Source organism: Rhagoletis zephyria, unplaced genomic scaffold, assembly GCF_001687245.7.
Source record: "Rhagoletis zephyria isolate East Lansing unplaced genomic scaffold, Rhagoletis_zephyria_1.1 Rzeph_scaffold_00533, whole genome shotgun sequence".
In the NCBI taxonomy this organism is placed as follows: Eukaryota; Metazoa; Arthropoda; class Insecta; order Diptera; family Tephritidae; genus Rhagoletis; species Rhagoletis zephyria.
In genome coordinates this window covers 15,419-29,366 of record NW_016157617.1, presented here as the reverse complement: position 1 = coordinate 29,366, position 13,948 = coordinate 15,419, and the positions used below count along the sequence as shown (strand labels likewise).

Here is a 13,948-nt window from a genome sequence, read left to right as displayed (position 1 = left end):
CGTGGCGCTTTCCAAACATATTAAAACCTTTACCTATCTGTAAATATATAAACCTAGAATACAGTGTTTTTTTCTTTTTCACAATTAATTTTTTTGTTAATTTTTTATAGAAATATAGTTCATTTCGCTTCAAATCGCACCTAATTTTCAGTATGCAGTTTTGTAGTACACTCAATTTCAGTATCATAAAGTTCAAGTTTTAAATGATTTTTGAGAACTTCTTCGCTGATGATGTTGCGCATTTTCTCCGTATAACGAATGCGTGATAGTTTTTTGTTTTTATTGAATTGGAAAAAATGCTATTCCTCTACCACGTGAGCAGAGCCGCGGGTTCAGGCTAGTATATAAATAGAAATTATAAAAAAGAATACTAATACCTTCAAAAAAAAGATAGAGTGACGAAAATATAAATAGGGAAGAGACATTTTAGCTTTCTTTGGCTATTCCCCTTTCGATTATTTAATGTTTATTCCTTTTTATGAAAGTGTGGCTCGTTATCTAACAAAGACCATGTAAGTCAGAATTTGAAAAATTAGCAAAATTCGACAAAGGTTCATAAAAATATTAAGCTTTTTAATTAGATTTATTATACAAATTCTGAGTATGCAGTTTTGTTTGTAACCTATTCAATTCAAAGTGCAAATTTTAAGTAGCTAGGACTTACCGTTCATAGTTGGTAAATTTTGTGGAAGGTGTTGCTCATTTTACCCATGCAAAAAATTGTTGAACAAAATGCGCGAACAAAAAATTGCCAAAAATCAACGGTAAGTCCGAGCTTCCTCCAACTTCCACCTTATTATACTAAAATTTAGTAGGCTTCAAAATATAACATACTCAAAACAATTCTAAAAAATCTGATTAAAATGTCACAAATTGTGATGAACACTTATTCAATTTCGTCGAATTTTTATAAATGTTCTACAAATTTTGAAATTTTGATTTACATGTTTTTTTTAGATAGTAAGTTATATTTTCACAAAAAATAATCATTTTTCAATTTAATATAATATATAAAAATAATATTTTTGATAAAAAATTTGTTTTCATAAAAAATTTTATAAATCAGCAAACTTTCATCCGATTTTTTAAAATAAACACTAGTTTTTTTCGTTATTAAATCTGGTTTTACAATCAATTTAGGACTAGTATAGTTTTCTTATAAAATAGTGCGCAAAAATCCCACCAAAATTAAAAAAAAAATGTGTTTGCTGGGTAAATACACACAGATCTCTTAAGGTTTCTTTACTCACATATATATCGTTCGAAAGGCCCAAGTGTATTTTTTTTTAACCCGGCAATAAACCGAAACTCGGTTCATAATGAACTAAGTTACAAGCTTATAAGTGCGCAAAAGTACGAAAAACCGGCTTTTTAACGGTAAACCAAGATTTTGGGGGTGTTTGGCAAATTTCATATTTCGATTCTTGTTTTACTCGAAAACCCCTACCAGAAAATTTACATAACTTCCCAGGTAATTTTTAGTGTCGCACAGTGTTATTTAATGGGCTACAAAACTGCACTTTTTCACGAAATCGAAAATAACTTAAAAATATATGAAAACGAGTACCCAGATTTACTGAGTTGCATAGCTTTAATTTTAAAGTCCTCTGGAGGTCTTATGAAGGAGTATGAAACTGGGCAAAAATACTCTCTAATCGGCTTCGGCGAGAACGTTTGTGTCCTTAGAACAATTTACCGCATCTTGTCTTTCTGAAAAAGTTTTTTTGTGCCCTTATGGTAACTGAATATTTCACGAAAATGAAAGATAAGTGTAATAAGTAATTTTTAACCTATAACTGCTGGTTTCACCAGCAACTTAAACGGAAAATGATTTTTTATCTTCTATACTAATATATTATTTTGAAAGCCGTTTTTTTTTGTGTTCGCAAAGCTCGAGATGGTTGAACCGATTTTTTTGAAATTTCGGACACCTGCCACACAAGCCCCAAGGATGGTTATAGGCTAAACAAAAATTCGATACATAAAGGGGGCGTGGCATAGCTCTGGAAGTGTTCGCGGTAGAGTTCTGGAACTTGGTATAGAGATATACGAAAACAATCGCATACTGTTTGAGAAAAATTTGAGCTATTGGAAAAGGGCGTGTGGCACCTCCCATAGAAACCGAATTTTCCATACTGCATATCTCTGGAAGTGTTCATGGTAGAGTTCTGGAACTTGGCATGGAGATATACGAACAATTGCATACTGTTTGAGAAAAATTTGAGCTATTGGAAAAGGGCGTGTGGCACCTCCCATACAAACCGAGTTTTTCATACTGCATATCTCTGGAAATGTTCATGGCATAGTACTGGAACTTGGTGTGGAGATATATGAAATAAATTCCACACTATTGGAGAAAAATTGGAGCTATTAGGAAAAGGGGCGTGGCACCTCCCATACAAACCGAGTTTTTCATACTGCATATCTCTGAAAGTGTTCATGGTATAGTACCGGAACTTGGTATTGAGGCATATGAAATCAAACGCACACCCTTGGAGGAAAATTGGAGCTATTGGTAAAGGGGACGTGGCACCTCCCATACAATCCGAATTTTCATACTGAATATCTCTGGAAGGGTTTATGCTACAGTACTGGAACTTCGTATGGAGATATGTATGTATATAATATTAAGCCCATACTCATGGAGAAAAATGAGGCTATTTGAAAAAGAGCGTGGGCTATTTGAAAAAGGGCTTACCGACTTCTATCTATCTTTGAATGTATTTATAATTCTTTTTTTTGTGTGTTTGTGAGTGGAATCCTCCCAAATGGGTGTCCGGATTTTAACGAAATTTTGTGTCTGTGTTTGAGTGGGTCTCTGGATGGTTTAGTTTAACAATTTAACCCGCCAGTTGGCGCTGTAGTTGAGTTATTACTAAAAATCTTATATATAATCCGATTTAGCTAATATTTAAAAGATGTATTGGTAATGGTGAGAGCAATACTATTGCAAAACAGTGCTGCCAGGTGGCGCTGGAGTCGAGTTATTACTAAAAATCGCCAAGTGAGAAAAGGTGCCGTGAACGTCAGATTAAATCGACCTATTGCACCATTGAGTTTATCGAACTGGCCTGAGTTACGATTGGCCCAATGGATGTGATTTTTCAATATTATGCGTTTAAGCGTTTAAGGTATTTCGTCTGAAGTAAGTATATGTATGTATATTGCATTTCTGTAAGACAATGATACGCACCCATTTTGAAATTGCCACCAACTATACTTTAAAGCTTCTAGGACAGATTCACTATAGAACCGAATCATTATTGCCGCCAGGGAGTGAAGAGAAAAAGTTCTTCAAATTTGTTTCGTTTTGCGATTAACCGTGCTATGAAGTGATGCACAATTGGAGAATTTCAAGAACTCCTTCACGGCCATAACACTTTCGTTAGGTTATTTAAAGCGGCAAATGACCACCAAACCACAATCTTAGCAGATGAATGTGTCAATGAAAATGGTAAACGTGAATTGTTGTTGGTGTTTCCATATAAAATTCAAATAATGAAAATAATTTTTCACTTAAATTGCTTTCGTGAAATTGGCTGTAAGTCCCTAATTAAAATTAAGTTTGATGTTTTTTTTTGTTACTGAGTTGAAAAATACATAAAACTAGTGAACCCGCATGGCGTTAAAACGCCAAAAGTGAATGAAACTTTTTAAACAGGTTGAAACCCTTTAAAAACCCCCAAACAATTTCCAAATTATTTATATAAAGACATTTCTGAGGGAAGAGAGGTCTCGCATGGTGTCGGCTTTTCTTGTCATAAAATTTTCAAGCACTCTATACCTCTAAAAAGTTCTAACTTCAAAAAATAAAACCTTATTGCACACAGTGGCGGATACAGGGGAGGGGTGCAATCCATTTTTAAATTTCATTTGACAACTATTTTTAAATATATCTTGGGTATAAATTAATTTCATTCTACTTTTCAAGCGGGTGGTAACCCTCTTCAAAATAATTTCAAACTATTACCTTCTAAAACCTCTTTTGTCTGACACCCATATGGTGATACCTTATTCACTTACCTAATTCTTTTAATTAAAACTGAATTACATTTTTTAAATATGTGGCAACTCTCCTACATGTAGTTAAGATATAAAGCCTTTTCAAAACCAATTCGGTTGATACCCATATTGTAACAATGGATTTAACTTTTTTAATAATCTTGCTTAATTTCTTAACAGGTGGCAACTTTTTCGAACAAGTGTAACCTTATTGCAGCTATACGGTCCAAGCCCTTTAATTGGACAAACGGTGCAGATCTGATGACACTGATTAGTAAAAATAGAGTTTAATTGTTTAAGAGGTGTGAACTCTTTTCGAAAAAGTAAAACCACATCTACAGCCCAAGTCCTTTAATTTGACACCTCATTTTTGTAAATCGGACGAACGGTGCAGATCTGATGACCTGGACAAAAAATCCCTTCCCGTATTATACTATATATAGATAATTTTGACCGGTTTTACTATGCTATTTGCGTATGCGTGTCGTGGGAATGTTTTTTTCGGAACAGTCTTCATGTTTGGTTTATAAATTTAACGAGTTATATTTTACAGGAAAATAACTACGTGGAACCCGGTGACTATGGTATGAAAAAGGATACTGCAGAAATTGGCTCTGAAGTTTACGCACTCCACGAAAAAAAAGTAAGTAACAATACTATAACATATATATTTATAGTAAGGGATCTCACGATGCTAGATCGGAATTTACTCGAGCGTCGTTTTGACCTAATGGATTTTGATAATTAGATGATAGAAAGAAACAAAAGTTCATGTGATGTATTTCCTTTCAGCGGTGGGTGGAGGATCTACAGGCTTCCGAAAATGTAAAAGTAAGCGTTACATGGCTTTACCGAACGTAACAGATATTGATAGTGAATAACAGAAATGTGTTTCTGATGACGGAGATATGCTAATCTGCCTTTTTGCATGGTGGAGGTGGGCGTACGGAAGGGTTAAAAAAGGGCGAAAAAAATTTACTTAAGCGCGTCAGATGTTCACAAATCTGACGATTGAGATGTGGCGCAAATTCGTGGCGTCTTTTTGAAGATACAAAAAAATTGCCATTTCGATTTACTCGAGCGCTTCAGATTTTCATACAGAGGGTTCATCTCGCTGCCCTGGTCGTGCTGTTCCACAATCTGACAATTATCTAGAGGGGTTTTCTTAGTCTGACGGTTTAAATTTTTTTGTTCCGTTTTTGAGATGCGTAGTCAACCAAACATACATATGTATACTCATGTAAACACTTTATAAATACATTATTTTATTCTTAATTTTCATTCATTGCACTATCGGCATACAGCAAGTATGGTTCGACGTGGTCGCCAATTTCTTGTACATCTTGCCCATCTGTAACAAGAAGTAATTGACAATATTTTTTACATAGTTAATGAAAAGTGTGTTATTATAGAATTTACAAGTTATTATACCTGAATCCCCTAGAATAGTGCAACAATTTTTTTTTTACAAGAATTTGATCCACAAAGCACACAAAGCAATGAGTGCTTCGATGATTCAATAAATAAAGGTTTGCTAATTAATGACATTAGAGTTTTGACACTCCCTTGCTAAGGGAGCCGATTTTGTCAAGAGGGAGCGAGAAAACTGTTTTCTGAGCAAACCTTTTATTATTGAATCATGCCTTGATACCATATAAAGAGTGAGACAGGAGGGAGGGGAGTTACAAATTTTTTCATGTACAAGTAAACTTAAGGTCTCTGTACTAAAAACTATCTGAAAAATTGGTGTTTTATTTACATACAATTTCTTATGTCATGGTGGAATAAGAGAAGGTGATGTCAGTACGAATTCACCAAAGGGTAGACTGTCTGAATTGTGGCATGCATTTTAAAAGTAGTAGAAAGGGGGAAAAATAAGTAGCTTTGGAAAAGGTCCCAACATTAGTATAAATGATTTGGATGGGCTATAGGTATATGTACATGTATAAATCGAAATTGTAGAGGTGGTCCTTTGAGCAATATCTCAAAACCCACTATGTCACTTTTAAAAAATGTACGTATGTCAAGGCTTGGACCAAAAACACATTTGATCTGGGCAAATTAAATTGTAATTTTCGCTTGACTAATAACACAGGCCTGCAAAATGTAAATTTTGTTTCTCTGATATACTTAGTCTATTTATGGCTATTTTATATATATATAACTAATGCTGTTGGTTTTCAAATAAAAATTAAATTCTAAAGTAATTACTTTCCAAAAGGCTTAAAGGATTCGGTTTATATACACACATATATACTAGAAAATACCCGCTTGGTTCGCGGCGCCTGCGTTGGCCATAACAAAAAATACTGTGGTCCCTGATCCACCTACCTTAAAAGGTTATCCTATATGACATATAGTATATGTGAATCGCGGCACTAAGCTATCTAGGATCCAAATTTCAAGCGAATTAATGTTTGACAAGAACCACGCCCACCTCCCATATAACGGTAATTTACAGATATACGAAAACTGCGATAAATTAGTAACTAACTAAGCTAACTAGTATCGCCCAGTTGTCGAAATTCGACATATTTTTTCATAAAATTTTGAATTTTAACTGTCACCAATACTGACTCCTTTATGCGAATTACTATTTTGAAGTCGACCAGCATAGTTTATAGCGAATTTACAGAAAACTTAAAATCGAATTATGAACGTTAATACCGAATAGATTAATGGTAATTCTACCAAGTTTCCTCCAAATTTCTTCAGTAGCTTTTGAAATTAGACCGAAAAAGGAACCTCGATTTTCATTTACTAAAAATATGCATATGTATTTGTATGTATAGATGAGATGTTCATCACTGACTAATATGTCAAACAGATACCAATTCAGACTGTAAATAAGTTTTTCGATTATATTTGTTTGAGAGCCTCTTGGAGGTTAAAAACTAAATTGCCCACATCTACATAAACTCTTTCTTTTTTTCATCAAAATCGTTAACGGTTGAGAAAGGTTTACAACAAAAGATAATATTTCCTTCCCTAGCGCCGGTTTCACACGGGTTTTTGTCAAGACTGGGCCAAAGCCCAATATTTTTTAATCACACGACTGGGCTACCAAGTTACACCAAATTTAATGTTACTAATATGTGTTCTAAAAGTGAAACAAATATGATCATAAGTATGAATTTTTAGGATAGCTCTCAATCCCTGCGCCACCTATCGGAAGACAAACACACTGATCCTTCTGAAAACTTTTGCACAAAACAACAATCATTCAATGCGATTTTAAAATCTGTGAGAAAATTGAATGATTCTTGTGATTTTATATGTGTATAAATGTAGGTGAATAAAATTCCATTACCTTATAATAAGTGGTTCCAGAGATAAGCGATATGAGAATTTCAGTTTGTATGGGAAGCGCCACGCCCACTTTCCCAGTATCTACCATTTTTCCCGTTAGTAGGGTATTTACAATCTATGCATATGTGCCAAGTTTCAGTTCCCCAGCATAATTTATAGATATAGTGGTTTTCACATTTTAGTCTATATGTCAAATGCCACGACCCCTATGTATCGGGATTCACATTAGAGGAAGTTATATCCTTTAAATCGGTGTATGTTTCATTGAAATCGAGCGAACGGTGCCTTCAGAAAAGGGACTGCAAAATTTTCTTGTGGCGTATTTATATATAGATTTACTCAAAATCGATATATACAATGACTTCACAGCAGAAAAAAATACATAGGACATTTTTGGAAAATGGGCGTGGCACTGGCCACTTACGCCTCGGCACATTTATCAACCTTGGCGCAAAAAAGCAATATGTTGAAAATTTTTGAAATCGGGCTAAAATTACCGCCATTTACCACATAAAGGTAAATTTCAGAAATACGAAAGTTCCGATATTTCAATAACTAAAGACGCCAACTTATAACAATCTCTTAACAAGACGCAATGATTGATTTTTGTACAATGGGCGTGCCACCATCCACTTATGACTACATACTCAAGTATCCGCCTTATCGATTTCCATCAAACTTGCTCCAATTATTTCAATATATCATAGCATATTATCGAAACTGTTTGACATCGGGAAAAATACTCTTGCTTATCATGCAGTTTACTGAAAGGTGAAAAAACGATATTTAATACGTGCGCTGGGTATATAAAGTTCGGTTTCTCCCGAACTTATACTTCTTTACTTGTTTCTTAATATAATTGTATTTTATTTAATTATATTTTGTGGTTGAAATGACTTGATCTTCGGCAGGAACTAATCAACTTTTTTGCCAAAACCAAAGCAGACGGGAAGGAAAAATAGTTGTTCATTAACGATTTGTCCGAAATATCGTTCTTGAAACTTGCTACTGCTCACTAAATTTGTAAAAATCTAATTTTTTCACTTAATTGTTAAATTTTTCTTCATTGTGGTAAATTTCCAGATCATCACAGCAGCTGGCTGTCAAACCCAAACCAAAAAAGATACCAAAACATTCAGGGCGCAATCTTCTTTTCTATGATTATTGTACTGCTACTTTGAATTTCTCAATTTTGACAATTATGATGTAAAAGTAAATGAAACCTCAGAAACTTTAAATGCATTTTAAATGTCGCTTCACTGCAGCAAAACCAAGTTGTGGGGAAAACCCTGACGAAATGCGTACAATTGAAACCATGGGTTTGAAGATTGTGCAAATTGATGTGAAAATTTCAATTTCATATTAAATAAAAATGTAGTTTCGATTTAAAAAAAAATCGGATAAAGGTTTTCTTTCGCCATTCATACACCTCTNACGCCGGCTTATCATGTAGCGGTAGCTTTCGGAAAGGTAGAAAACATATATTTAATACTTGCGCCGGGTATTTAAAGTTCGGCTCCGCCCGAACTTAGACTTTCTTACTTGTTATTATGCAAATATAAAAATATGTCGTTGTGTTAAATTATTCTTTACCTTATGTGTGCACACGTTGTCACAAGCGAAAATTAAGAAAATTGCAGTAAAAAGCCACCACCAAATTTTAAACAACGAAAAAATGTAAATAAACGGCTAATGTCAAAGTCACCCTACTTTTTTCCTAATTGCGATTATAACGGGCTACTAAGAAGAAGGCGTGATCTTGTATTTTTGGTTCATGTACCGATTTGAGCTGTCGCACAGTGTTATCAAAAAAAAAAAGCTATCAATGGGTAGGTTCAGAAGGCGCAGCAGTTGAGCGCAACCGTTGCTAAAAAAATCAGTGATCGTTATGCGTCTTCTGAACGACTTGATACATTAGCTGTCAAATTCAACTCTCAAAGGAACTCACCAACATGTTGTCTCAAATGATCAGAAAAATATTACGATCATCTAAAGGTATTGGCCCAATGCAGGCTTGCTTTGCTTGCCTCGCTTTGAGAACTGTCAAAAGTTATTTGGAATATACCAAAACGTATGAAGGCTGGCCAAATGGCAGCTTTGCTTCACTTGCTTTAAGCGCCTCAAAGTTTCGAATAGGCAAATGTTTTATTTGAAAGCGCTTTGTAGGCTTTTGACAAAAAGGTATGTTCCCGTTCTAAATGAATTCAAACTGCTGCGCCCTTTTATGAACAAAAATTTGCTTACGTAATTAAAAAAATATATATAATATAAGTTATTCAAAGTTTAATAAAAGTGATTATATGTTTCCATATTTACATTTAACATATCGCTGACTGAAAAGTTGCTAAGTCCATTTTTACAAATTTTACAGGAACTTTGAATACAACATTTTGCGTGTTTAAAGCAAAGCAAAACTCCATACGAATCAAAAGGATTCGATCTTTATTAAAAGATATCGTATTATTTTGGCCTTATCGGATTTTCGGGGCCTCTTCTGGACTTAGAAAATTTGCCTTCCATTGAATATAAATCGAAACTTTGAGGCGCTTAAAGCAAGTGAAGCAAAGCTGCCATTTGGCCAGCCTTCATACGTTTTGGTATATTCCAAATAACTTTTGACAGTTCTCAAAGCGAGGCAAGCAAAGCAAGCCTGCATTGGGCCAATACCTTTAGATGATCGTAATATTTTTCTGATCATTTGAGACAACATGTTGGTGAGTTCCTTTGAGAGTTGAATTTGACAGCTAATGTATCAAGTCGTTCAGAAGACGCATAACGATCACTGATTTTTTTAGCAACGGTTGCGCTCAACTGCTGCGCCTTCTGAACCTACCCATTGATAGCTTTTTTTTTTTGATAACACTGTGCGACAGCTCAAATCGGTACATGAACCAAAAATACAAGATCACGCCTTCTTCTTAGTAGCCCGTTATAATCGCAATTAGGAAAAAAGTGGGTGACTTTGACATTAGCCGTTTATTTACATTTTTTCGTTGTTTACAATTTGGTGGTGGCTTTTTACTGCAATTTTCTTAATTTTCGCTTGTGACAACGTGTGCACACATAAGGTAAAGAATAATTTAACAAAACGACATGATTTATAAAAGAATTTGCATAATAAAAATGATTATTCATGCATTCAACAATTACGCGTTTTTTTTGTTCTCTTCGTTGTTTACTTCTTACAACAAAGATGGCGTCGAGATTTCGACAGCTAGAAAATAACTTTTTTCTTTCTTTCCTTAAGGCGTGATCTTGTGTCTTTCGTTCATGAAATCGGTATTGAGTAAAACCAAATGCAAGAGATAGTTTTTGAATTTCATTGAGTTTTTTAAATAAATACTAAAATTAGAGGTGTATGAATGGCGAAAGAAAACCTTTATCCGATTTTTTTTTAAATCGAAACTACATTTTTATTTAATATGAAATTGAAATTTTCACATCAATTTGCACAATCTTCAAACCCATGGTTTCAATTGTACGCATTTCGTCAGGGTTTTCCCCACAACTTGGTTTTGCTGCAGTGAAGCGACATTTAAAATGCATTTAAAGTTTCTGAGGTTTCATTTACTTTTACATCAAATTGTCAAAATTGAGAAATTCAAAGTAGCAGTACAATAATCATAGAAAAGAAGATTGCGCCCTGAATGTTTTGGTATCTTTTTTGGTTTGGGTTTGACAGCCAGCTGCTGTGATGATCTGGAAATTTACCACAATGAAGAAAAATTTAACAATTAAGTGAAAAAATTAGATTTTTACAAATTTAGTGAGCAGTAGCAAGTTTCAAGAACGATATTTCGGACAAATCGTTAATGAACAACTATTTTTCCTTCCCGTCTGCTTTGGTTTTGGCAAAAAAGTTGATTAGTTCCTGCCGAAGATCAAGTCATTTCAACCACAAAATATAATTAAATAAAATACAATTATATTAAGAAACAAGTAAAGAAGTATAAGTTCGGGAGAAACCGAACTTTATATACCCAGCGCACGTATTAAATATCGTTTTTTCACCTTTCAGTAAACTGCATGATAAGCAAGAGTATTTTTCCCGATGTCAAACAGTTTCGATAATATGCTATGATATATTGAAATAATTGGAGCAAGTTTGATGGAAATCGATAAGGCGGATACTTGAGTATGTAGTCATAAGTGGATGGTGGCACGCCCATTGTACAAAAATCAATCATTGCGTCTTGTTAAGAGATTGTTATAAGTTGGCGTCTTTAGTTATTGAAATATCGGAACTTTCGTATTTCTGAAATTTACCTTTATGTGGTAAATGGCGGTAATTTTAGCCCGATTTCAAAAATTTTCAACATATTGCTTTTTTGCGCCAAGGTTGATAAATGTGCCGAGGCGTAAGTGGCCAGTGCCACGCCCATTTTCCAAAAATGTCCTATGTATTTTTTTCTGCTGTGAAGTCATTGTATATATCGATTTTGAGTAAATCTATATATAAATACGCCACAAGAAAATTTTGCAGTCCCTTTTCTGAAGGCACCGTTCGCTCGATTTCAATGAAACATACACCGATTTAAAGGATATAACTTCCTCTAATGTGAATCCCGATACATAGGGGTCGTGGCATTTGACATATAGACTAAAATGTGAAAACCACTATATCTATAAATTATGCTGGGGAACTGAAACTTGGCACATATGCATAGATTGTAAATACCCTACTAACGGGAAAAATGGTAGATACTGGGAAAGTGGGCGTGGCGCTTCCCATACAAACTGAAATTCTCATATCGCTTATCTCTGGAACCACTTATTATAAGGTAATGGAATTTTATTCACCTACATTTATACACATATAAAATCACAAGAATCATTCAATTTTCTCACAGATTTTAAAATCGCATTGAATGATTGTTGTTTTGTGCAAAAGTTTTCAGAAGGATCAGTGTGTTTGTCTTCCGATAGGTGGCGCAGGGATTGAGAGCTATCCTAAAAATTCATACTTATGATCATATTTGTTTCACTTTTAGAACACATATTAGTAACATTAAATTTGGTGTAACTTGGTAGCCCAGTCGTGTGATTAAAAAATATTGGGCTTTGGCCCAGTCTTGACAAAAACCCGTGTGAAACCGGCGCTAGGGAAGGAAATATTATCTTTTGTTGTAAACCTTTCTCAACCGTTAACGATTTTGATGAAAAAAAGAAAGAGTTTATGTAGATGTGGGCAATTTAGTTTTTAACCTCCAAGAGGCTCTCAAACAAATATAATCGAAAAACTTATTTACAGTCTGAATTGGTATCTGTTTGACATATTAGTCAGTGATGAACATCTCATCTATACATACAAATACATATGCATATTTTTAGTAAATGAAAATCGAGGTTCCTTTTTCGGTCTAATTTCAAAAGCTACTGAAGAAATTTGGAGGAAACTTGGTAGAATTACCATTAATCTATTCGGTATTAACGTTCATAATTCGATTTTAAGTTTTCTGTAAATTCGCTATAAACTATGCTGGTCGACTTCAAAATAGTAATTCGCATAAAGGAGTCAGTATTGGTGACAGTTAAAATTCAAAATTTTATGAAAAAATATGTCGAATTTCGACAACTGGGCGATACTAGTTAGCTTAGTTAGTTACTAATTTATCGCAGTTTTCGTATATCTGTAAATTACCGTTATATGGGAGGTGGGCGTGGTTCTTGTCAAACATTAATTCGCTTGAAATTTGGATCCTAGATAGCTTAGTGCCGCGATTCACATATACTATATGTCATATAGGATAACCTTTTAAGGTAGGTGGATCAGGGACCACAGTATTTTTTGTTATGGCCAACGCAGGCGCCGCGAACCAAGCGGGTATTTTCTAGTATATATGTGTGTATATAAACCGAATCCTTTAAGCCTTTTGGAAAGTAATTACTTTAGAATTTAATTTTTATTTGAAAACCAACAGCATTAGTTATATATATATAAAATAGCCATAAATAGACTAAGTATATCAGAGAAACAAAATTTACATTTTGCAGGCCTGTGTTATTAGTCAAGCGAAAATTACAATTTAATTTGCCCAGATCAAATGTGTTTTTGGTCCAAGCCTTGACATACGTACATTTTTTAAAAGTGACATAGTGGGTTTTGAGATATTGCTCAAAGGACCACCTCTACAATTTCGATTTATACATGTACATATACCTATAGCCCATCCAAATCATTTATACTAATGTTGGGACCTTTTCCAAAGCTACTTATTTTTCCCCCTTTCTACTACTTTTAAAATGCATGCCACAATTCAGACAGTCTACCCTTTGGTGAATTCGTACTGACATCACCTTCTCTTATTCCACCATGACATAAGAAATTGTATGTAAATAAAACACCAATTTTTCAGATAGTTTTTAGTACAGAGACCTTAAGTTTACTTGTACATGAAAAAATTTGTAACTCCCCTCCCTCCTGTCTCACTCTTTATATGGTATCAAGGCATGATTCAATAATAAAAGGTTTGCTCAGAAAACAGTTTTCTCGCTCCCTCTTGACAAAATCGGCTCCCTTAGCAAGGGAGTGTCAAAACTCTAATGTCATTAATTAGCAAACCTTTATTTATTGAATCATCGAAGCACTCATTGCTTTGTGTGCTTTGTGGATCAAATTCTTGTAAAAAAAAAATTG

General features: G+C 34.2%; 1 protein-coding gene across 4 annotated transcripts in view; it reads left to right on the top strand.

Moving 5' to 3' along the window:
* Nucleotides 1–13,948, top strand: part of LOC108360181 (zinc finger protein 287-like) — a 46,550-nt gene that overhangs the window by 27,876 nt on the left and 4,726 nt on the right. Inside the window, exons 3-4 of one of the 4 annotated variants that reach the window (XM_017612366.1) lie at nucleotides 4,556–4,645; nucleotides 4,795–5,491. The exons of 1 other annotated variant lie outside the window; for it this stretch is intronic. In XM_017612366.1, the coding sequence (XP_017467855.1) occupies nucleotides 4,556–4,645; nucleotides 4,795–4,863 (159 nt within the window). In that variant the 3' untranslated portion in view covers nucleotides 4,864–5,491. Of the gene's footprint in view, nucleotides 1–4,555; nucleotides 4,650–4,794; nucleotides 5,492–13,948 lie in introns of those variants that run through there. 2 more of the 4 variants (XM_017612364.1, XM_017612367.1) reach the window with 2 other exon arrangements.